At 36.5% G+C, this 26,073-nt stretch overlaps 1 protein-coding gene across 3 annotated transcripts; it reads left to right on the plus strand.

The window, feature by feature from the left end:
- Positions 1-12: 12 nt before the first annotated feature.
- Positions 13-25,572, plus strand: Cip2a (cell proliferation regulating inhibitor of protein phosphatase 2A). Of its 3 annotated transcripts, NM_172616.2 has the most exons (21): positions 44-235; positions 3,227-3,374; positions 4,811-4,923; positions 6,117-6,211; positions 6,847-6,943; positions 7,422-7,544; positions 7,648-7,793; positions 9,783-9,858; positions 10,125-10,340; positions 11,544-11,703; positions 12,906-13,047; positions 14,934-15,033; positions 16,565-16,683; positions 19,031-19,226; positions 19,653-19,727; positions 19,821-19,931; positions 20,749-20,945; positions 21,800-21,913; positions 22,135-22,217; positions 23,208-23,347; positions 24,231-25,561. In NM_172616.2, the coding sequence occupies exons 1-21, from the start codon at positions 134-136 to the stop codon at positions 24,399-24,401; spliced, it is 2,724 nt and encodes a 907-aa protein (NP_766204.2). In that variant the 5' UTR covers positions 44-133; the 3' UTR covers positions 24,402-25,561. The 3 variants fall into 3 exon arrangements, with proteins under 3 accessions (XP_006522154.1, NP_766204.2, XP_006522155.1); XM_006522091.4 differs by lacking the exon at positions 3,227-3,374 and having other exon boundaries at positions 13-235; positions 24,231-25,567; XM_006522092.3 differs by lacking the exons at positions 44-235; positions 3,227-3,374; positions 4,811-4,923; ... (2 more) ...; positions 7,422-7,544; positions 7,648-7,793 and having other exon boundaries at positions 9,791-9,858; positions 10,156-10,340; positions 24,231-25,572.
- The last annotated feature ends 501 nt before the right edge of the window (positions 25,573-26,073 follow it).

The raw sequence follows: 26,073 nt of genomic DNA on the forward strand, positions 1-26,073 counted from the left end.
CGGAGTCCGACCGGAACAGGAAGCTGCCAGGCGCAAGAGGGGTGGGGCTTAAAAAAAATCAAAAAATGCGCGGCGACCGCTGAAGACAGAGGGTGGCTGGTGTCGGTGGTCGCTGACAGGCCGGCTCGTCGGCATGGATTCCACCGCCTGCTTGAAGTCCCTGCTCCTGAGCATCAGTCAGTACAAGGCCGTTAAGTCGGAGGCGAACGCCACTCAGCTGCTGAGGCACTTGGAGGTAAGGAGGTTCGGGGTGCGAGTGGGTGTCCCCTCCTTCGGTCCCCTCCTGTTTTCTTGTGGGGCCGGAAGATGGAGGTCTCGCCCTGGGCAGACCTGCAGCTGCTTCGCTGTCCTTGCACTGGCGACAGCGACTGGGTGTGCGCAACGAGTGGGTGCCAGGAGGGGATTGTGTACGGACCCAAACCAGGAGGCTTTGGGGTGTATGCGAGCGCAGTGTGTGTGTGTGTGTGTGTGTGTGTGTGTGTGTGTGTGTGTACGGACCCAAACCAGGAGGCTTTGGGGTGTATGCGAGCGCACTGTGTGTGTGTGTGTGTGTGTGTGTGTGTGTTCCGGATCTTTTTTTAAGGTGCTGTATTAGTCAGGGTTCTCTAGAGTCACAGAACTTATGGAGTATCCCTTTATATTAAGTGGATTTATTGTAAGGACTTAAAGTTTCGCTCCTACTAACCCAACAAGTGGGGAAGCTAGCTGTGACTGGGAAGTCCAGGAATCTAGTAGTTGCTCACTCCCTCAACACTAGTTGTTTTCGCTGGTCATCTGTGTAAGCGGGAATCCTGAAGAAGTAGGTTCCAACTGGAAAGTCAGTGTAAGCAGGCAAAGAAGAGTGAGAATTCCCTCTTCCATTGTCCTTATGTAGTCCTCCAGTAGGAGGTAGAGCCCAGATTAAAGGTATGAATCACCACACCTGGATTTGGAACTTGCAATCCCAGCTGGCCTTGAACTCAGGAGACTTGTCTCATTCCCCTGGGATTAAAGGTATGTACTACCTTGCCTGGGCCTACGCTTTTCATGGCCACTATGCCTCGAGATCTGGATCAAAAGCACATCGCCCCATGTCTGAAGCCTGTGTCTTCCAGCCTCAAGATCTGGGCAGATGTGCCCTCCATTTCTGGATTTAGTTCATTCCAGATGTAGCCTTAGTTGACAACTGGAATAGATATCACAAGTGCCTATTTTCTATGTCTGTTTTGTTTTCTTTGTTGAATATTGAGTGGCTTCATTCACCGAAGATAATCAGGGCAATTCATTCAGGTTGTATGTATAAACAGGACTCCTTTTTTTATGTGTAAGTATTTATGTAGATATTTATGTAAGTGTTCCACGGATCCAAAAATACATTTGGATTGTTTTCAGAACTGTGTGGAATTAAGAATAAGTGCATTCCAGTCATATATTTTTATTATGGTTGAACGCAACCCTCTTTTATAAACCTACCAGTAGAACTATCAGGTCTTAAGGGCTTATGTTCCTCTTTTTGTTATTTTAATATTCTTTTAAATGTTTGTCTGTGTGTGATGTATGCGCATGTGTGGGCAGGACCCTCAGAAGGCACAAGGCTCTGTTCCCTGGAGCTGGTCTTGATAGCAGCTGTGAACTCCTTGAGGTACTGCTACTCCAACTCAGATTGTCTGCGGAATAGTGCATGCACCTAGCTGCTGAGCCATCCAGCCCACATCCAGTAATGCTTCATGTTGCTAAAACGCCTTTCAAAAAGACCTTGGCATTACGTACTAGCAGTGCATTGATTTTGCCATCGCGCAACCAGGCCCATCCTTAGTTCTTAGTATTTACCGTTTTTGAGGGTGATGTAGTTTCCGAGGATACACAAATATTTATCATGAGAGACACGATTAGTCATTCGTCTGCACTGCTGCTGCAGTGTGACTTTATAACCCCACACAGTGTGACTGCAGTGTGACTTTATAACCCCACACAGTGTGACTGCAGTGTGACTGCAGTGTGACTTTATAACCCACACAGAACCTGTGCTTGGAGTCATTTTGCTCATGTTGGTCTAGTCTGATATTCGATGTGATGGCATTTCACATCACTGACCATGAGTCTAGTTATTAAAAGCGTGGCTTCAACCCCTTGGGGTATAAATCTGAGTCGTGCTTCTTTATCGTCAGTGTATGCATGCCCCAGTTTACTCAAAACACAAATTGAGTCAGAAGCACCTTTCTTACAGGGTTATGAGGATGAAAAGAGTTCCCAGGTGGAAAGCACTCTTAGGTCAGTGCCATGGCCAGATTAAGTGCTAGGCATCCTCATTGAGCTAGTTCCCATCAGTAAAAATTTAATTTTTACCTTATCTTAACTAATTACTAGATGCTATACTATTGTTGAGTCACATGTTTGGCCCCAGTCATGTTTAAAGCAGAAACTGCCTTCCTCTTCTAGAGAGCTAAGTATTACTAGATGAGAGAAACTATGTTCAGATCACCAAGTTGATGACCAAGTTGATTCCAAGATAAGTTAACAGTTTGTGTGATTTTTTTTTTACTTTGGACATATTTTTTCATCTTACAAGCTAATTAATTTTAAAACCCATTCTACTAGGGAATAGATAAATTGAAACTCCAAGAGCAAAGCTTGGTAAGAAAGTGGAAAAATAAAAGGAAGATACAGAAGGAGGTATTAGACTCTAATAATTAGAGGGTTACTAAAGCAGTCTGCTTAGATGTGACCTTTTAGAGTATGTATTTGAGATACGTTAATCTAATTCTAAAATAACAAATTGTTTGACTTTAGATAACAGGTTTATTTATAATCTCCCTCACTAAAATAACTGGATTGAAGAGGAAAAATTATTAAAAAATTTATTCTTGCTACATTTTAAAACATTCTTTGTTAACTTTACTCTTTCTGTGTAATCCCCTAGCTGCTAGATTTAACGTGAAAGCAGTCATTAGTTGTTCATTGTGCTTCATATTTAATTTTCAAAACATATGAAATGAGTATACTAGGCTTCGGAATAATAAATCTAGTTGGTTCTAGTGCACATTTTAGTCTGTTTTCAGTATCGTAGATGATATAGGTAATTCAGGTAGAGAAGGAAGAACTCTATATATGGGCAGAATGAACAAAAGATGTGAATTTTCTAAACTGGGAAAGAAAGGGCTAAGTAGCAATTTAGAAAATTGGTTTATTTGAAATGGAATTGAAATAAAAATTGCCAGCCCTTAACCCATTTGCCTCCCTTTTATAGGTAGTTTCTGGACAAAAGCTCACACGACTGTTTACATCACATCAGATATTACCAAGTGAATGCTTGAGCTGCCTTGTAGAACTTCTCGAAGACCCAAACATAAGTGCTTCACTGATCTTAAGTATTATCAGTTTGCTGTCTCAACTGGGTAATGTGTTCATAGTTTTTTTGTTTTTTTTCTTTCAAAGTTTGGAAGACTATGAAAATATTTTTAAAAAATAGATAGAATTATAAAATTTCTTCAACAATGATTTACATTCAAAAGATTTATTGTAAAACCTTTTAGAGTTAGTATTACAGATACCTCAAAGTTCCTACAGACAAATTGAATGATAGATAGATTGGTACGTGTGTGTGTGTGTGTGTGTGTGTGTACTTATCATGTTTTAAAATTATTGGGTCAAGGATTCTGCCATATATTAAAGACTTTCATGTTCCACAGAAAAGAATGCATATGGAGAAATGACATTCTATTGAATTTTAGAAGTCGGAAGCCACATTAACATAGTGCCAATATTAAGGAGAACAGTCAGTAAGACATACCTACCAATCAAACAATTATCCTTCTGTGTAGACTACCTTTAACTTAGAGCCAAAGATAAGCTACTGTTGCTTTTCTATTCCTTTTATGTTTCATTTTTAAATGATCATCTATTGGTCATTTCACTTTGATCTGTGTGTGTGCAGAGGTGTTGGGTATTTTTATATATGGTTATAATAGTCAGGTATGCTTAGTAATGAAATTTTAGCAGAGATCATCATTGCATTGTTTAACAAGACAATCAAATTATTATTGGTGATAGAAATATTCTGAGTTTGTATTGTCCTTCCCTTATAAGCTTCTTAACATTTGAAGTCTGGGAAGCTGACTCCCATTCTAATTGATCTTAATTTAAATAATTGCATATTGACAAGTAGCTGTCATTAGAAAACACAGATAAGAGTAAAATGGCATGTTTTTATTTGTTATCTCTGCCTTATCATTTCTACCTTTAGGGCTACAATCTTGGTAAATGGCTTGATGGGTATCTTTCTAATTTAAATTATATATTTTAAAGTAGTAGGCTTTATATTTTAAGTATTTGGATTCATAAAAGAGCTTGAAATGATAATCTATTGACCCTTGTAACCCAGGCTGAGCTGGAAGTCAGAATGCTCTTGCCTCAGCCTAAGTGTGGGAATTACAGACATATATCACCAACCCAGCTGTTATATTATTTTAAAAGCCAAGTTTCTATACATTTGTAAAACAAGTTTTTTTTCTTGGATATTCTATATAGAAAAATGATTTGTTCTTTGAAATTAGTGGGCATTAATTAAAAGAAGAAGAATATCTGTCGTTTAACCAGCCATGGTGGCGTCGTAACCCTGTAGCCTCAGCACTCCTGAGGCTGAGGCAGCAATGAGTGTCTGTCAGGCCAGTCCCCGCTACAGAGTGATTCAAAACCACAAAACGGAACAGCTAGCTGCTCATGTTCTGTCTTCTTTAAAGATGAGATGAGATAACACATTATTTTACTTTTGTTGAATGATTTATATATGTAAAAGTGACATATCTTATGCCATTTTTATTTTAACTTTTAGCTATAGATAATGAAACCCGAGACTGTCTTCAGAATATATACAATCTGAATAGTGTGCTGTCAGGAGTGGTTTGTCGGAGCAGCGCTTGCCACAATGATTCCGTGTTTTTACAGGTATACAAATCCTCATAGTACGTTGTTACCTGGTCTCCCTTCTTTATCCTCAAACGAGAATTGCTAACACGTTTTCCTGCTGTGCTGCAGTTGATATGATGACATAGCGTGATCATACTCAGTTCTTCTTAGGATCTGGTTGGACACATACTGACTTTGTAAATATTTCTCGAGAAGGGAGCAGAGGAAACAGATCTGCATTATATCACCACTTTAACATAAAACACTACAGCTAACTTATGAACAAAGATGTGTTCGTTTTGAAATGTGAACCATTCTTCTTAAAATTATAATTTGAGTTGGTATATATAGTCTTAGACTGTTGAAAAACATAACAAAATTTAAAGCTATGGCTTTTACTTGTTTAGCACAATTTGAAAACTCTTGCCCCCATCATTTCATTGAACCTAAAGTGTAATCATCTGCAAAGCAAGAAAAGCATCGTCAGTTAAACTGGCATGCAGATTTAGAGGTGCACTGTGGAAGGAAAACTGTATCCTCACGTTAACTCAGCCCACATTCAGGAGTAGAGTAATAAGTAAGGGAACAGGACAGGTGACTGCTCAGCTTGGGTTACCACAGCTGTGTACTTGAAATAGTCCATGTGATAAGGGAGAAGGTGGTTCAAGTAGATGACATCTACATAATCATAGGCAGTTCTTCATAGTCAAAGGCTCTTTTAGCTATAATCATGGCGGGCGGGTGGGAACATGATCCTATCTCAGGTAAGATAGGACCAGGTACTGGGACCAGGATTGATACTTTTAAAACTTTGCACTCGTGAGAACTACCAACAGGGTCACATGGGAAATAATGCATCATGCCCCCAGTGACCCCAAGAACCTCTATTCAGGCTCTAACTTTCAGAAGTCAGCTACCTCCAGTAATACCATCCCGAGGAACTAAGGTTAAATCATAGAACCCACCCTTCATGGACACAATTAGTTGCCACTCAAACCATAGCAGTGACTAGCCTTGAGGTAAAATATGTAGAAATGGACAAACTAAGACATGGCTTCCAAGGTTCTTAGGATATAGGTTTTAAATAAAATGGGACTTATGAAATGGCGTGATTCTTGCTTTATTGTTTGTTTCCTCAAATGATGTATGTGCTCAAATATTTGCATAGTCCATTTTTATAAGTAGCCAATCTGTTTTCATCTGTTTACTCACAATTACTTTTTCATTTTCAGTGCATTCAACTGCTGCAAAGGTTAACATATAATGCCAAATTTTTCCATTCTGGTGCCCATATAGATGACTTAATTACATTCTTGATTGGTCATGTGTAAGTATACAACGAAACATGAAGTTAGATCATTGTTGGTTTATTTTTAAACTGAAAGTATGTGGTAGATAATATCTCCTTGGGTAATTTTTTATATCTAGCCTTTAAAAAAAACAGGTATATTTACTTTTTTGATGTATGTATTATACCCGAGAGCATGTTTGTGATACACCATGTGCCTGTAGAGGACACAGAGAGCTCAGGTTCTTTGGAGCTGGAGTTATAGGCAGTTGTGTGCTGTCCAGTGTGGCTGCTGGACCAGGGTCCTCTACAGAAGCAGAAAGTGCTCATAACCCAGCGAGCCATCTTACCAGCCCCTGCTCTTTGATTTTTAAACTAAGCTTGCTGTTTGTTTACTCCACTTGGCTGATTTCAAGGATTGAGTATCATAAAGCAGGTTTAATTTTCATAAGTAAGATTTATAGATGATCATGATAAACATTCATGGTCATTCTAACAGTTATCCCTGTATTTCTGTGGCACAGTTAAACAGGATAATTTAGTTTCAAAACATAAATAGTATTATTAAGAATATGATCATCTTGATTTTACACATAAGAAGGAATTTAGACATATTAACTCCTCTCTAGTTTTTACTAATTAGAGTGAACACTATGCTTTCTGTGTTTACACAGTCAGTCTTCTGAAGATGAGCTAACAATGCCTTGTCTAGGACTATTGGCAAATCTTTGTCGGCACAATCTTTCTGTTCAAACACAAATAAAAACTTTGGTAAGTTGGCTAGTTGTTTCTATCCCTAAATTCTCTCCAAGTTTCTTGTTTCCTCTCTTAAATTTTCTTTCTTTCTTTCTTTCTTTCTTTCTTTCTTTCTTTCTTCCTTTCTTCCTTTCTTTCCTTTCTTTCCTTTCTTTCCTTTCTTTCCTTTCTTTCCTTTCTTTCCTTTCTTTCCTTTCTTTCCTTTCTTTCCTTTCTTCCTTTCTTCCTTTCTTTTCTTCCTTTCTTCCTTTGCTGAGTGTGAAGCCTGGGGCTTGCGTATGCCATTTGGGCATCTTTACGACAAAAAGAAACCTTTCTGCTAAATTCTATCTATATCAAATAGTCTTTGAATTTCTACTCATCTCTGTTCTGAAATTTCATTTTAGAGCACTTGATTTTTAAAATTAACAATCATGCTTTGAAAAGTTGATAATAATGTTTAATAAGTTTGTCTACTGTATGCACTTTGAATTCATTTTCTTTTCTCCTTCAGAGTAATGTGAAATCTTTTTACCGAACTCTCATAAGCTTCCTAGCACACAGCAGTCTGACTGTGGTTGTGTTTGCACTTTCAATATTATCCAGTTTAACACTAAATGAAGAAGTGGGAGAAAAGGTATTTTTTTCTATTTATTAAAGTAATTTTGAGTTCATAGTGTTTGACATTGTAAAATTAGTAAAATGTTAACTTACAATAAAATTTTCTCAATTTTTCAAAGCTATTTCATGCTCGAAACATTCATCAGACTTTCCAATTAATATTTAATATTCTCATAAATGGTGATGGTACCCTAACAAGAAAGTACTCAGTTGACCTACTGATGGATCTCCTTAAAAACCCTAAAATTGCTGATTATCTGACCAGGTATGTTACTTATCAATAATACATCTTTCAGGTTATTTTCAATGTTGTGTACATGCATGTTCTGCCAGCGTGTATGTTTTGTGTGTGCCACATGTGTGTCTGGTGCCTGTGTAAATCAGAAGAGGGCCTTGAATCTCTGGAGCTGCAGTTAGAGCTATGTGTGAGTCATGCTGTAGATGCTGGGAATTGCACCCAGGTCCTGTGGCAGAGAGCATGCCTGACGATTAGGCCGTCGCTCCAGTTCCACAGGATTTGTTTGTCTCCGGGTGTTTCTTGTCACATGATTTGAAACTAGGGAGTATTTACTTCTTGTAGATTTTCAAAATTGTTTTGCAACTTATTTTTACTTTTTTCATACTGGGTTTTGCCTGCGTTTATGTGCACCATGTATGTTCCTGTTCCCTGTGGAGGCTAGAAGAGGACATCACATCACCTAGAACTAGAGCCATGAGTGTTGTGAGCTACCCAGTGTGGGTGCTGGCAACTGACCCCTGCACCTTTGGGAAAATAACACTCAACTACTGAACCATCTCTCCAGACCTTGATTTTAGCATCTTGTTTCTCAGTGCTTAGGTTATATCAGGATCTTAAATTAAAGAACTGCTTCAAAAAGTTAAAGTAACTCATCTCCAAATAAGAAAACATTTATTGAGCACCTACATTGTTCAAACAGTGAGAAAAAAAAATGAGTCTTAGCACCAGTAGGATGTTAAATAATCCCCGATTTCCCACAAGAAGTATAACAAATAGACCTAGAGGAAAAGCTACCTCAGATAACTAGAGTTCTGCAGAACAAGACACATTTTCTTTAGCATTCTGCCTTTTCCTAAATGTCTGTGAGAAGGACTTGTATCAAGTCACTGGTTCATAGGTAATGACATTTTGGTTTTCCTTTAGAATACTTTCCCTTTAGTTGTCTTATTTTTATCTGTTGTGAGCTTTTCAATATCCATGTGTTTCTATTCTGGCTGTCACATAATGCTTACTTAAAAGCTTTGAGGTAAATTGAAGTTTTCTTTTGGATATGCTCCGTGGGGACCAGAGAAGTGACTGTGTAGTATCAGTGTGAGATTGCACAGTCCATGCTCCTTTCAGTCTCTCTGCTGCATTCTTTCCTTTTCCCTTCTGCGCACAATAGATCCCAAGAACTACATCTAGCTTCTCTTCTTGTTTCGCTGCTCCACCAGGTTGTTAAAACCTCAACCTTGAATCTTTCTGAAGCCTTTACAGTCTTGGGTTTCTAATGAGATATGAGAAAATCACAGCACTTGCCTTGGGCCAGACCCCTCATATTTACTCTGATAGCTTCCTTTCTTAATTCCTCCATTGTCGCATAGATGTGTCGCTTCCTCTTTCTACTGTTCACACATGCGCAAGCTCGCTTTATCTTTGTTTCAAATCCAAAAAAAGAAGACAAATTCCATCTTCTTAGAGCTCCCTCATACTTGCACACCTAGACAAATTTGTTTTCCACATTCTTTCTTAGTTCTATACTTTGATGTTCATAAACATTGTGTGTGCGGTAGGTCTCATTCTGTCATCTTCAGCAGAGTCAATGCCTCCTATTCACTTCTCACTTTTTATTATTACAAGTGTTCAAGCTTTAACTGTTACGTCACCTTGGTAGTGTCCAAGGTACATACTCAATCCAAGCCTTGGCCACACTGCTGCTTTATTTCTGGCCTATTAGTGTGCTAGACAGTGGCTAAACGCTGCAGCTACAAGCCAGCCCTCAGATCATAATGGTAAACAACCAGCTAACAACCATGTACTAATGTGTTGCTATGCTTTGAGGTTGTAGGCAATATATTTTTACATGGAGTAGTTTAAATTGAGGTGGGTTTGTTGGTATAAAACTGTCATTAAATCAGCGAATATCTATGTAAACATTATAAAGATATGTGGTGTATCATATTTTTAACTTGAGAGTTCTGTATTTCCCTTGCCTACAATTTCCTTTTGTAACTTAATGTATACCTTTAAACCTAGGTATGAGCACTTTTCTTCATGTCTTAGTCAAGTACTAGGACTTCTAAATGCAAAAGACCCTGATTCTTCTTCCAAGGTATGAAGAAGCATATCATTTTGTTTTATACTTTTTTGAAAAAACTAAGATATACAGAAAATCTAAGTATGCCGCTCTCTGCATATTTAGAAACTGCTCAAACTCAGGTAACCAATATTGAAATGAGAATGAAAGCATTGCAAAGTATAAGCTACTTTCAGTTTTTCTTTCAGAATGTTGTATGTGGCATTTTTAGTGTCATCATATGCTTTGTCTATTAAAGTCCCAATGAAGATGGTATTTAATGAAGGTTTTATATTGCACAGGTTTTAGAATTACTTCTTGCCTTCTGTGCAGTGACTCAGCTGCGCCATGTACTCAGTCAGATGATGTTTGAACAGTCTCCATCTGGCAACATTCTGGGAAGCCGTCCTAAGAGCTTAGAGCCTACTGCGGCTCTACTTCGCTGGTTAAGCCAACCCTTGGATGGAGCTGAAAACTGTTCTGTGTTAGCATTGGAGTTGTTCAAGGAAATCTTCGAGGTAATGGAATGATTGACAAGTGGACTTTTGTACTTTCATGATGCTCAGCTAACATGTTTTATAACTTTTGTGTTATAAGCTTCCAGTTGTCCACACATGGGATAAAATTAACAATTCTAAACTAGACTGGAGTTCAACTACTAAGGTTTTTCTCTTGCAAACTCACATGTATCAGTTTGGTCCATGTTTCTACTGAATGCTTTGTATGTATTTGTCTTTTTATATACATATGTACATACATATATACATATAGTTTGCTAAACTATGTCTATATGATTTTGTCTTGTATGGATATACGCGCTTTGGTCATTTTCTCTTTATCTTAGATTTTGTCTACTGTTCATTGTTGTGTAAAATAAAGGTCTTAATTAGTAAAATGAAACAGAGCATGCAGGCAGCATGTAATACCCGTAGAATAAAGACAGATAATCTTAATAATGCTACTGGGCAGCTTAACCTTATCTGCTGTTTACCAGCTTTGATTTTGTATGCATTTAGTCCATTCCAGTCTTCCGAATCTTTTTCTTCTCATAATTGGATTCTATACACGGTACATATGAGTGACTAAGTGTATTTATTAAAATTTATGCATAGACTGCTTTTGGTAATTTTCTTTAAAAGATGTATTCATTTTATTTATATGAAGACACTGTAATTGTCTTCAAACACACTAGAAGAGGGTACCAGATCCCATTACAGATGGTTATGAGCAGCCACTCTGGGGTTGCTGGGAGTTGAACTCAGGACCTCTGGAAAAGCAGCTGAGCTGTCTCTTCTGCCCTGCTTTTGGTATTTTAACTTGGTCCTGCTGTAACTGATTTTAGAATTTTAGAATTTAAAAATTTGTAGTTTTACACTGTTTATAAAGTCAGTCAATCTCTTACTATTTTAATTACATTTAGCAAATTTAGAATATTGCTTTTAAATACTAAACATATTTAGAATAACATTTAAATCACAGAGTCCTTTAGAAGTGTCTTTTTTATAAAATCTTCCATATTGATTTGAGGGAAGAATCCAAGACAATTCTGAAAGCTGGCTAAAATGCTAAAGTGTAAAATACAGTTTTCAAAAAGGAGACTTGAATAAATGAATATTGAAATAAATGTTAAACTTGAAGAGTATATTATAGATCAATAATGACTGTTTTGTGTTACATGTTCTATCTTTATTTTTAATTATACTTGATGGTCTATTTTCTAGGATGTCATTGATACTGGTAACTGTTCCTCAACTGACCATTTTGTGACCCTTCTGCTTCCTACAATTCTTGATCAGCTTCAGTTCAAAGAACAAAATCTGGATGAGACCTTAGTAAGAAATAAGTGTGAAAGGATGGTCAAAGCCATTGAAGTTTTATTAAATATCCTTTACCATAATAGAAATGAAAAGAATTAAAAACCCCAGTTTTCTCTATAATATCTCTTATAATATCTCATGTTATATCAGAAATAATGTATTAAGGGACTGGCGAGATAGCTTAGTCAGTAAAATGCTTCCCCTGTGAGCATGGGGGCTTGAGTTCAGTTCCCAGCTGCCACATGAAAAGGTAAGGTAAGCATGGTGGTGAGGGCTTGTAATCTCAGGGTTGGGATTGCAGAGACAAGAGTCCTGTGAGAAACACTGCTCAAAGTATATGGACTGTGGTTCTGAGAATGACACCCCAGGTTGTTCTTTGGCCTCTATACATGCATGTGCGTATGTGCACACCTACACACAAACATGTATGAATATCCACGTATATATCCAGAAAAAGGTTATTGAACTAAAATGAAGTTTCAAGGATACCTGGAAAAGATCTGTAGTTTGCTTCTCTGTGTTTAGTCTTAAGTACACTTAGCAATCATTTGTCTTTAGCTACAGCTTTGTGTGCATGTGCCTACCGCAGAGGGCCAAACCCAAGAGCTCAATGGTAGAGCAAGTATTCTAGTATATACATTCCCAACCCAGTAAATGTGCCTAAGATCACCATTTCTAAAGTAACAATTGGAGCTTTGAAGGTGTACTCTGAGCTGAATCTGTGGTTTTGATATTTACTGCTCCTGTGAGGCATTGGCTGATGTTCCAGTGCAGAAGCAAATCCTGCGAGGTTTCATGATTCTGACCCCATGCTTCGTGTGTGTTTGTGATTATTTTACCTACCCACTTATTTCTAATATGTAGCCAAGGCTGTAAATCACTGTTGTAGAGGCCTTAACCTTAAAGTATTTCATAATTTAGCCCTTTTCTCTAATAGATATTCTTAGTAATTTATATATTATGAGAAAATAACTCCCAATAATGCATCCAGGATTTATTGAAACGTTGTAATCAGTGAAGAAATGCCCTTTCTTTGGCTTTACCATGTGTCAAACACTTGTATGAATCCATCTCTTGCTATTTTTCAGGCACTTTAATACTTTTGAGTGCCGCTTTTGTGACATGTCTTAAAGTAATTAAAATAATTGCACTGTATTGCAGTGATAAGGTAACTTATTTGGAATTATTTTGAATAGTCTAAGTTATATATGGCTACACACTATATACCAAGTATTTGTATGTCTCTGTATCTTAACCAAATGTAACCTCTGTGTGGAGACGACTCTCTGAAAATGCATGTTGTAAAAATATTGACTACTCTAAAGTGCACCACGCTTATAGAGCAGCAGTTTACATATGGCAAGATTGACCTGGGGTTTGGAACAAAGGTAGCCGATTCTGAGTTGTGGTGAGTATTTCACATCCAAAATGCGTACTATAAAATGTAGTTCCCATATTTAAGAATCATTCCTGGGTTATGTTCTGTTAACTCAAAGGAAACTTTTTAAATTCTTGAATAAAATTCAATTTATGGATTGTATACTTCTGAAAGGCTTTGACATCTGTAGGTTATAATATTTTTGGACTTTTATTTTTCTATGTGTATGAAAGAGAAATTATGAACCCTGAATATTTCTCTTCTGAAATTTCCTTTTGACATTGCCTTGGTAATTTAATTTTTGCTTCATTTAATCTTACATTTTTAAAGAGAAAAGCATGACAAAATGGATGGTGCTTTTACAAGAAAACCAATCCCTGCTGAAAGTTACTTAATAACAAAGACAGCTCTTCTCCTTCATACATCAGAGCGTTGGTTAAAGTAGAAACTCACTGAGAGTAACGAGCAGTTTATTTATGCCCTTTCCTCTCCTGAATACGTCCTTCTAATGAATATTTATTGAGAACCTGATAAAATCCAGACACTATAATTTGTTCACATTTCCATAAATGGAATAACTGTCAACAGTTGTATTCTTGAAGAACAAGAATTATCTTTTCACTTATAAAACTTTTTTGGTGTGTGTGTGTGTGTGTGTGTGTGTGTGTGTGTGTGTGTACGTACGTGTGTACATGTGTACATGTACATGTGTGCGTGTGGATGTCAGGACCACCTGTGGGAGTCCCATGGAATGAGCTTAGGTCATTAGACGTGGTGGAAAACACCATTACCTATTGGGCCATCTCTTTTTAACCTTTAACTTTTTCAGGTGCACAGTAGAAGAGATGCTTGATCATGTATCATTTATCTCTGCATATTACTTTAGATTTTGGGGTTTTTTTTGTTTGTTTGTTTTTTAAAATACTAAGAATGAAATGAGCCACATTCTAATACTTGTACTTCCAACAACACTTGTATTTCTAACATTGTACGTCATTCAGCAGGAATTTGAATCACACTGCAATTTTTTTGTTTATTTTTGGTTGGTTGGTTGGGTTTTTTTGTTGTTGATGTTGCTGTTTTTATTGGATATCTTTTAAAAAAAAGATTTACTTATTTTATGTATATGAGTACTCTGTAGCTGTCTTCAGACACACCAGAAGAGGGCATCAGATCCCATTACAGATGGTTGTGAGCCACCATGTGGTTGCTGAGAATTGAACTCAGGACCTCGGGCAGAGCAGTCAGTGCTCTTCACTGCTGAGCCATCTCTCCAGTCCTTTATTGGATATCTTATTTACATTTCAAATGTTATCCCCTTTCCATGTATCCCCTCTGGAACACCCACCCCCATCCCATCTCCCCTCTCCTTGCTTCTATGAGAGTGCTCTCCCACCCACCCGCCTCACCACCCTAGCATTCCCTTACACTGGGACATCAGGCCTTCCCAGGACCAAGGGCCTCTCCTCCCATTGTTGCCAGATAAGGCCATCCTCTGCTACATATGCACATATACAGCTGGAGCCATGGGTCCCTCCATGTGTACTCCTTGGTTGGTGGTTTAGTCCCTGGAAGCGCTGCTTGGTTGATATTGTTGTTCTTCCTATGGGGTTGCAAACCCTTTCAGTTCCTTCAGTCCTTTCCCTAACTCCTACATTGGGGTCAGTGTGCTCAGTCAGATGGTTGGCTGGGATTTTTAAGAGTAGATAACAGTTTGGAATCTAGACTCAATACTAGTTTGTTCCTTCTGGAACTTGAATACTAAAATATTAAGTTTTTTATATTTTAATTCTTAAAAGTAATACTTTATCTTCATGTTTTAAAAACAAATTTGTTAGATTTTTAATTTAGATGTATAGTTAAAAATATGCTAATTTTTTAGTTATCTAATTTGAATGCCACTTTTATTTTTAAAGCAAACTTGCTGCTGATGTAATTTTGAAAACTCTTACTTTGATGAACAAACTTAAACAGTTGGTCCCTGGTATGGAAGTAAGCTTCTACAAAATCCTTCAGGTAACTTGAGACTTCATGCATTTTATTACCATGTGCTGTTTGGCATGCATGTGTGTGTTTGTGACATATGTTTATATGGTCCTGTGGTACGTGTGTATATAGAAGTGTGTGTGTGTGTGTGTGTGTGTGTGTGTGCGCGCGCACATGGAAGTGTTAGTCTTGTGGGTCCTTTTCAATTACTTGCTACTGTTTTTTTCCTTTGAGTCCAGGTCTCTGTCCTGGAGCTCACTAATTTAGCTAGGGATCCATCTATCTCTGGCCTGTCTCTCTGGATAGAAGGCTAGAGGTGTGTCACCATGTCCTGAATTCTAGGTGGCACCATCTCTAGCCCCTCTACCTTGGTTTTCTTCCGTTTGTTTGTTTGTTTGTTCCTTCCTTTCTTGATTTCTTGACTTCTTGTTTGTTTCTTGAGACATCATATTATAAGTATTTCTGCTTTAATATTATTTTGCATTTTAAGGGGTATTTTTCGTAAAATTGACTATGAGATAAAAGTTGACAGTTCTGTGTTTTGTAGTTAGAATAGTCTTGTTATACATAGTTCTTAGAAACTAAATCTAAATTCCTCCAGATTCTCAGGTGAAGAATGTTCACAGTGATAGTTTCCCAGCGTTTCTTTCATTACGTCGTACTTGCAGGTTTCTTGATTTATTATGCTATTGGCATTGGGAAAGACTCTGTGTGTGTGCGAGTGCGTGCACGCACATGTACACTTAGACCTATGGGAGATGCGTATGGGTGAAGGCCTAAGGATGACTTTGAGTGTGATTCTTTATGCCTTCTCCACCTTTTTTTTTTTTTTTGACATGAGGACTCTTCACTATTCTGAACCTTAGCAAGAAAGGTAGGGTGGTGGCTAGTGAGCTTCAGGAATCTGTTTGTCTGCCTCTCCAACATGGGGGTTAAAAGCACATTTGTTAGGGGTTCTCCATTTTAAGCGGTGAACTTTGAATATTAGTCAGAGTTGGTAACATAAAGTAATGAGAGGGTAGAAAACATCTGAAAGAGAGGGACTGATGCAATTAATGAAGATGTGCTGAAAATAGCAAACTTCCAAGTTTTAATGAGAGTAGCTGAAAAGTTCTAGATGTTGTCAGAAAGCAAAATTGTAAGGCTTACTTTACAATTTTATTTCCTACTCCCTCCTTTCTCCACCACAAACACAGGACCTAAAACATGCCATGTAAGAACTCATTTGCTCAAGAATCAGGGAACACCTCATTTTGTCATTCATAATTAATTGTCTTTATCTGATGTTTTTAATTTAGAAATGATGAAACAAAGTTTTATTTTATTAGAAATACAACAGTAAATCCCATTTGATTTTGAAAATTTCAAATTCATGGAAATATACAAATCATAATTCCAAGAGCCATTATTTAAAACATTGAAGCCTTCTTCAGTATAAATAGCTGCAGGGTGTTACAGTGTGACTCCATGGAAGGACTCCTTCGGAACATGCTCACCGTTGCCTAAGGACTTGGCAGTATGGTTCTTTCTGCCTCTTACTTGCTGTTTCTCCTTTGTTTAGGATCCGCGGTTGATTACTCCTTTAGCTTTTGCTTTAACGTCAGATAATAGAGAGCAAGTCCAGTCTGGATTGGGAATACTGCTTGAAGCCTCTCCCCTGCCCGATTTCCCTGCCTTCGTGTGAGTGGAACCATCTGCAATCTCTCTCAATGCAACTTGAATGTCGTGCTATGTTACTTTATCATTCTTCATGCATACTTAGTAATAAATTGAAGGACTGCAGATTTTACTGTAATTGCCAGTAATCTCTCAAATACTTAAAAATGTGATTTCTCTAAAAGAGAAGGCCCAATGTTTACTTTCTCAAACAAAGCATAGATGCAGGGGACTAGATACCAGTCGTGCTGGTTTTGTCTTTTAATCGCCTCTCTGAACAGGGATTCTAGACACTGAAGCTTGAAATTTTAGTTCTTTCTGTTGAAAGAACATTTTTCTTTCTGTTGTATTTGCCAAGGATTCCTAAGAACTGCATGAATTCAAACTAACTGGGAAAGGTCAATGTGAGGATTCTGAAATATTAAGTATTTTATCATAAAATGCAGTAGATGATGTCCAGGCAAAATATTTACTATATTTAATCTCAGATAATAGTATATTGGGAGAGAATCTTCAAACTGAATGGTTACCATAGTCTGTACTTGGGATTTAGTTTTAAGAGCTTGAAGTAATTTGTGTCATAGAATTTGTAAAATTCACTTGACTAATTTGGAACTAGAGGCCAATAAGCTGACCAGTGAGCCAGCTATTCCTTTGTAAATAAATAGCTTTATCACACCAAAGCCACAGCATTCATTTTAGTAATATCTCTCGTGTCTGTGCTGTTTCCACTCTTTAAATATAAGAGAAGAGTTTGCTAATCTAGGCTGTCTGATGTTAAGTGACTTTAGTTGCATTTTGTAGAATTACTCATATAGGTAATCAGAAATTAAGAATTAAAGAACTATGAAATGCAAGCCCAGTATCAATGTAATAAAAATTCCATTCCTTACTTTATTTGATGATAGTGGTATGGAGGGAAAAAGCAAACTCAGGGCCTCCCATATGGCCTAATAAATATTTATAATAAAAAAACCAACCAAAGAGTTTAAAATTTTGACAAATATGTTTAGCATTTTTTTTATTTCTGTGATTATAATTGTAATGTATTATATTTCTTTTTTTCCTTTCTTCTCTCTAAGCCTTCTCATATAACCCTCTCTGTTCTTGTTCAAAGTCATAGCTCTCTTTTTCATTATTTCATTAATCATTACTGTATCTACATGTAATACGTGTGTGGGGGAGTGGATAGAACCTAGATAGTGGGGAGAGATAGCCCAGGGACCTAGGGTAAAACCAAATACTACTGTTCAATAAATAAATAAATAATAAATAAATAAATAAATAAATGGCAATAAAGTGACTGCTAGTGATGTTTGTAGATCAGTGCCTTGCTCAGCCATCATCAGAGAAACTACCTCCTCCAATAGATGGATGGGACAAATACAAATAGAGAGCCATAGCCAGACAGTATGAAAAGACAAGTGTGAGCAACGTAAAACAGGATGTCTCCATTAAATTCCTTCCCTCAGACCTTAGGGAATCTTGGAAAGGAGGAGGCAGGAGAGCCAGGGGGTTTGGGAGACACCAAGAAAATAAGGCCCTCTAAATAAGGTCAAGGTAATCAAAGCTCATATGAGCTCAGAGACTGAGGCAGTTGCTCAGGACCTGCACAGGTCTGCACCAAGTCCTCTGCTAATATATTATGGCTTCCAATATTTTGGTGGGACTTCAGTGTGTGAATGAGTTGGTCTCTGATTCTTTAACTTCTCTTAGGCTCTTCCTTTGTTTTGTCCAATTCTGATGTGTTAGTTTTTGTTCTACCTTATTGTATTTTGTTATTATTTTAAAAAATTAAAAGTTCATATAATGCCTATCACTATGGAAAGGAACAACTAATTATTCATGTTATATAGGGCATTAATGAAAGCCTCTGGAGAGGTAAATTTGAACCAAGATCTTAGGATAAGAAGGAACCAACCCTATTCTGGTAGGAGAGTTGAGAGATAAACAGGATTAGCTTTCAGTGGGACAGACTAGAAGTCAGTATGATGAAGACATCCCGGATGAGAAGAACAAGTGTCAGAGGAGAGCCTAGATGAGACCAGGTGATACCATCTATGATTAGAAGGTTCTGAGTGATACAGGAACTTTGTACTTCTTGCAGGTAATCCTCTCACTAAGTAGTGCTAGTATGCCTCCAAACTAAACATGGAATTGTCATTGTAAAGGATTGTAAGTAGAAAAGAGCTCTCTGGAAAATTGAGAATGTTTCTCCAAACCTTATTTTATTGGGATTATCAAAAAGATGATTTCCAATATATTTGGAGACTTAGAGTTCCCAAAAAAGATTTATTCCATAGTGCTATAACAGTTCTGCCTTTTGCTCTGTTTTTGTGATTGATTTTTTTTCTTTCTTACTCTTATTAAGACTTGGAGAAAGTATAGCAGCAAACAATGTATACAGACAGCAAGAAACTGAGCATCTGCCCAGGAAAATGACTTTCCAGCCCTTAAATCATGGTTTTTCAACATCAGCAAAGTGCTTAACGCCTCCTCCTTCAAAAGATAATGCTCCTGCGTTGAACATTGAGGACCTCATAGAGAAACTGCAGGCTGGAGTGATGGTGAGTGAGAGATAGTCTTGTAATGGGCTGGTGCTTGGGACCAGCCAGCTCACATCAGCTCTGATTGCAGATTTAGTTAATGTCACATGCAGAGTTTATCATTGTAACTTTATGCTTTGGCATAAAAAGTAAAATCTGGCCATTTTGTAGAGAAAAATAATTTTAAAAATTAAACGTAAAAAAAAAAAGCAAAGAAAAAGCCAGCTCTCATTTCTTGTTCTGCCCCTTTCCTGTCTGCCCACAGGAATACGAAGCATTTTTAAATCACCATATGAATGCTGAACCTTGCTCTGATAGCCAAATTACTGAATTATTTATAACCTACCTGATACAACATACATTTTATTCTTTAGCTTTAATGATTTAGTTACAAAGTACATTTTCATTAAATTTATAATTTTCTGAATTGAACTCTGTTAAAACCAGGTAAAGGATCAGATTAGTGATATAAGAATATCTGACATCATGGATGTTTATGAGATGAAACTTTCCACATTAGCCGTGAGTACATGTTTGTTTTTAACTGTATAACGATATATGCATTTCACACATGTTTTTCTAGACAGTGGACATTAACTGTGTATTTCCTTCTAGTCTAAAGAGAGCAGGTTACAAGATCTCCTGGAAGCAAAAGCCCTGGCTCTTGCACAGGCTGACAGACTGATCGCTCAGTATCGCTGTCAGAGAACGCAAGCAGAGACAGAGGTCTGTACACTGTATCAATAAAGCATGTCTGATTAGTAGAAAACTTGATTAGTGAAATGAAAACCATGCACAGTACTAGTTGCAGGTGTGTTATGACACATGTATCTGAGGTGGTGAGATAGAGCAGTAGGTGAAGGGCTTTGTCACCAATTCTGAGAAGCTGAATTCAGTCCCTAGGACACATATGGCAGAAAGAGAAAACTGTTTTCCACAAGCTAGTCTCTGACCTCCACATATGATAGATAGTATGTACATACCCAGGCATAAATATACTCACACACAAACATTAATTCAGTTTTTAAAAATAACTTAATGCTATCATGATGTTATAGGTAGAAAATTCTTGACTATGGAACTATTTTATACACAAGTTTAACTTCTGTAAAAGTACCTCCTGGTTTTATATATGAGGAATATGAAATATAAGTTTTGTGTTTAGATGTGAGCTTCATGTATGTTATATATGTGCAGATATCTGAATTGGATTTGGAAGAATTAAGACTATAAAATGGATATTGTTTTCTATAACCAGTAGATGCTGAATTAGATATTTGGTAGCTCTTTTAAATTGTACAATTTATGGATTATAATGTGTGCTCATATTACACGCATGCATTATTTAATATAGTCTGAGAGTAGTGTTAGACAGTTTTGTTGTGCCTACATCATATAGTGTACTTAAGCTAAGATGGCTATAAGTAGGCAAAATAATGCAGTGGAACTACCACCAGCATGTGATACATTTTATCCAAGCATTGCAATAGGATGTGTGTGTATATGTGATTGTGGCAAAGTGCATGTTTTCTTTTCTCTTGAGGCACGAACACTTGCGGGTATGTTACGAGAAGTTGAGAGAAAAAATGAAGAGCTTAGTGTGTTGCTGAAGTCACAACAGCTCGAGTCAGAAAGAGCCCAAAATGATATTGAGCATCTCTTTCAACACAGTAAGAAGCTGGAATCTGTAGCTGCAGAACATGAAATACTGACAAAGTCCTACATGGAACTTGTTCAAAGGTAGAGGTTTCTGTGTAAAGTTAGAACCTGAGTGAATATGCCACATTTCCTCAACCCTAAGGGATTTTGAAAGCATTTCTTAAACTGATGTGACCCCATTAAGTAAGTAATTCCTACGAGATTTAAGGCTGCCTAATCATGAGTTGAGTGAGGTCAGAAACAATAGACATGAAGTAATAATATTTTATAAATTATAGCAAATGAACTTTATTCCTCAAACTCATTGGCAAAGTTGGAACAAACAGAAACCTTTATTTCTATTTACTTCTTTAGTAATGTATAAAATCACAGATTACCTGGAGTGTACGCTTCTCAAGGCCAAGTTTCTCTGTTTCGGTCACTGGCTGGTTAATTATGGCCTAGAACAAATAGTGTCTGATACGGGGACACAGCTGTGGTACGTTACTAACTGAGGGCCAGCAGAGTGCAGCAGGTTGTAACCAAGCCTGGCAACCAACTAGGATCCCCAGAACATTCATGAGAAAAGGGGAGAGTCGCTGTGCTCACACATTCACACCATGGCATATATACACTCTTATGTACACACAAGTCCATACATAAAGAAATGATTGAATCAACTTAGTGGTCACAATTAATATTAAAACTGACAGTCATTTTAGAAAGTTTTAGTTAAATATTGGGAATTTCATTTTATATTACCTAATACCACAGAAATGTGTGTTACTATTTAATTTGCCTTTTATTGTCATTGAGTCATGCAGTGAGCTCCTTATGAAAAATGTGTATGCAGTTCAAGAGCGTAAGCATAAGCATTTATAATACTGATGGCTACTTCCAGATGCCCATACTGCCTTCCTCCATGAAGGCACTAACGCATTTCATTGTCTTCTTAGAAATGAAGCTACTGAAAAGAAGAATACTGACTTACAGACTACCTGTGAATCTCTGAATAAACACATTGAGACAATGAAAAAATTGAACGAGGCGCTCAAGCAACAAAATGAAAAGTAAAACCTTTAGTTCTATATTCTAATTATTTGGTTTTTTGGCAATGATTCTCTACATAGAATATTGTTTTTTATTAATAGCTAATAGAACTCTTCTTTCAGACTAAAATATAAACTTGTCCTATTTATAGGTAATTACAGTTAATGATTTTTACTTCATACTTTTGGAGAAAAAGTAGCACAAGTAATTTGATTTAATAATTTTTCTTTTATAACTTCAGAACTATTGCTCAGTTGATAGAGAAAGAAGAGCAGAGAAAAGAAGTCCAGAGCCAGTTAGCAGACCGAGAATGTAAACTATCAAGTAAGTTGCTTTGTTTGAAACACTGAAAATGGTTTCAGCATATTTTGCTTTTGAAGAAAGTCAGAGCATGGTTTATTTCAGTTAATTACTAATATTTACTTTCCTAATTTAAGGGTTTTGTTTTTATTCTTGTTCCTCGTGTGTATATGGGTATTGGGACTATGTACTTGTTGCAAGTGGCAATGGAAGAGGTGTTGGATAAATTTTCTGCAAAAGCAGTGTCTGCTCGTAACTACTGAGCCATCTTGTAAGCCCCAACTTCTTAATAGTTATTAAATTTTAAATTACTTCTAAAACATTTTCCCTTCTCTTTGAACCTTTACAAAAGCATTTTCATTTCTGTGATCAAGTAGCAAATATGGCCTTTTATATCAACTCTGGGAGTTACAAGAAACGGTGCCCTTTTAAAAATAAAATATTTTACATGACAGCAGGTGGCAGTACTGGGTAATGTACAGTTACTAGCCTGTAAATGCTGTCCTCTGTGAAATGACTTAAACAGCCATTACTGTTTTCTTCCTTAGTGTTTAGAGACCGAGCCATGATGTTTTGGCCATGATTTTTATTCTCAAATTTCTAGTAGCCATTAAGCTCTGTGTTTCCTTCCTCCCTATCCCCAGTGCTCGTTTAGAACAGAGAAATACAAAGACTTGCTGCTTTGTATAGAATCCTGGTCAAAAGAAGGTATTAGGGGGTATTGTGTTTGTTCATTCGTTTATTCTTTACATGTATTGGGTAGGGGTAGGGTCTGCCCATGTGAAGGTGAGAGGATGACCCAAGAGAGTCAGACCTCTTCTTCCACTGTGTAGGCTCCAGGGGGTCATTCAGGTGATGGCAAGCACTTCTACCTTCTCAGCCATCTCGGCTTCCCTGGAGCTGGGTTTTTTTGGTCAGTAAATTTTATATAAAAAAAGTTTCCCACAAGACATTTGATTTTCCTCATTTTCCTACTTAACTTTTTCATAAGTATGGTTTACTATTTGTTTTTAGATTTGCATAAAATAGCAAAATCCCAAGAAGAAAAACTTAATGTTTTACAAAAGGAAAAGGAAGATAAGCAGGAAACCATTGATATCCTTAGAAAAGAATTAAGCAGAACAGAACAGATAAGGAAAGAGTTGAGCATTAAGGTAAGACTCCTCAGTTTTTTTCCTTGGCAGAAAAATGAAAAAGTCGTTTTTGAAAAGGTGAACATGGGTAGATTAATTCTGTTTTTTTTTTTTTTTAAATAATTTAAGGTCATTGAAGATTTCTGAGTTGTTATGATTTTATATTGTTTAAGCCTTTTTATTTGCAAAGAACTCCTAAGTTTTTCTTAATTATCTTCTCTTTGACATATATAAATATCAAAATAGTAGCACTTGTAATTTACCAATGAGAAAATGGAGTCTGAATTTATATATGACCCAAATAATAGATATACACATTATAAATTTTAACCCATTGCTTGTATAGTATTATGACTATATAACTTGGGCTGTAGCTATGAATTGTGCTTTCTAGCCCATTTGCTATTGTAGAGCAAATGTAACACAAGGAGCTTTAAACCTGAGAGAATGATAGTTTGGAGAGAATCTGCATTAATATAGTTATTTTTTAAGTACTACATAATATGTAATATATTTTGCAAAAAAAATATATACTGCTATATTGCCTGTGGTGTGTGTGTGTGTGTGTGTGTGTGTGTGTGTGTGTGTGTGTGTGTGTGTGTGTGTATGAGCGAAAAACAAGTCTCATATTATTGCCCTGGCTGGCCTGAAACTCTCTATGTAAGCCAATCTTGCCTTGAATGTACAGAAATCCACCTGAGTCTGAGCGCATTGATTTAAAAGATTATTTAAAAGTTTCAATTCCTATTATTTTGTCTTAAGTTCATTAAACTATATTAAAATGTATATACAATGTGCTCTAAAATATTTACAAATAAAAATTAAAGACACCTAAAATATATCAGATGAAAAACCTTTCTGATCTATTTATTTTTCTATTTCTTGTCATTTCCTTGTATCTTAGGCTTCCTCCCTAGAAATGCACAAGGCTCAATTAGAAGGTCGTTTGGAAGAGAAGGAGTCTTTGTTGAAACTTCAGCAAGAGGAGTTGAACAAACATTCTCACATGATAGCAATGATCCACAGTTTAAGTGGTGGAAAAATAAGCCCAGAAACTGTGAACCTTAGTATATAAACATTCTGGCTTTGGGGAATTTGTGCATGAATACTTTTGTTGTATTTATATGTTGGAAGTGGCAGTAAACGGAGGAAATCGTGACTTCAAAACAGTTATCATTTGTTTGCTATCTAACTTAGTAAAGATCATAATTGCATTGATGTTTTATTTATTCTTTGGGAGATTTTTAGATTTTGGTTTTTTTTAATGTTTACTCTTACATATTCTCATGTATGATTATAGTCATGGATTACTTAATATCAACCATGAATAAATTTACATAAATGTGCTTTTTAAGCCCTTTGTGAACATGCTAGAATAGACACACAGCTATCAGGAATACAGGGTCTTTAGGCTGTATCATCTTTTGCAACTATGGTAATAAAAATATGACCTATCATTAACTAAAATATCATCACCATTACCAAGTGGTGATATAGTTGTTAAGTAGTTTTCTTGATCCAGCAGCCTTACAGATTAATTGATTAAGATCAACAAGTAAAAAATGTTCTGATACTACTCAGGAAGTTTTTTTCTAAAGGTAACAGAAAATAGACTGAAAGAACTTTATTACTGCATTTAAGATGAAACAATATATAGCCTAAATTGTAAATTTGGAAACAGTGCTGTAGCTATCAGAAATAATGTTTAAAAATGGAGAGTATCCATTATGTTAAATGATTTCATAGTCTCCTAAAATTAAAAATTGTATAATTATTTGCAACTTTCTTTTGTTCTTTGCTTTTTTTTCTCACGTTCTGTTCTTATTTTTTGCTATTGTTCTTTAATTTTGTTATTTGCTTTATAGAACACAGTTTCTCTTTCTATCCTAGGCTAATCTTGAGCTTACTGTGGACCTCATGTGTCTTAACTCCCAGTGATCTCCTCTTGTAATCCAGGCACTAGGATTACAAGTGGTTTCTACTATATCAGTATAAATATAACTATTTCTTAAAATGTTGTATGTTGAAAAACCTATCATCGCTTTCAAGAGTAATTGGATTTCTATTCTAGCTAATCAGAAATGTTATTTCTTGTAGTATAATACACATTTAACGTATTCAATTGAGCCATTGAATTTTATATAAAAGTTATGTATCCTTGTTTTGGTATTTCATTCATACTAGAGAATTTTAGTACTTTTCATTTAAATAAAACATAAGTGTGATATGTTTAAGAAAACATTTTAGATCAGTACTTTGATTTCCTTATTGTGCTGTTAATCTACATTCTTTACCATATACGATTTAAGTAAGCTTAGTTTTGCTTCTGTCTTTTTTTTTTTAAGAATTATTTATTATATTTTCTGTAATTGAGTACACTGTTGCTGTCTTCAGACACACCAGGAAAGGGCATCGGATCCCATTTCAGATGGTTGTGGGCCACCGTGTGGGTGCTGGGAATTGAACTCATCAGGACCTCTGGAAGAGCATCCAGAGTGCTCTTAACCACTGAGCCATCTCTCAGCCCTTGCTTCTGTCTTTCAGTCATAGAAAATAAAAACTTGTGTTTAGAAATTAATCATATATTTACATTTTAATGATTGCATTAAGAACTATAGACAGGCAGTGGTGGCACACACCTTTAATCCCAGCACCCAGGTTCCACAGTTAGAATAAAAAGTTAAAGAAATCAGTGAATGAACCAAAAATAAAATAAAACTATACAATATCTCTAGGAACTGTGTGTG

Source organism: Mus musculus, chromosome 16 (assembly GCF_000001635.26).
Source record: "Mus musculus strain C57BL/6J chromosome 16, GRCm38.p6 C57BL/6J".
Classification (NCBI taxonomy): Eukaryota; Metazoa; Chordata; class Mammalia; order Rodentia; family Muridae; genus Mus; species Mus musculus.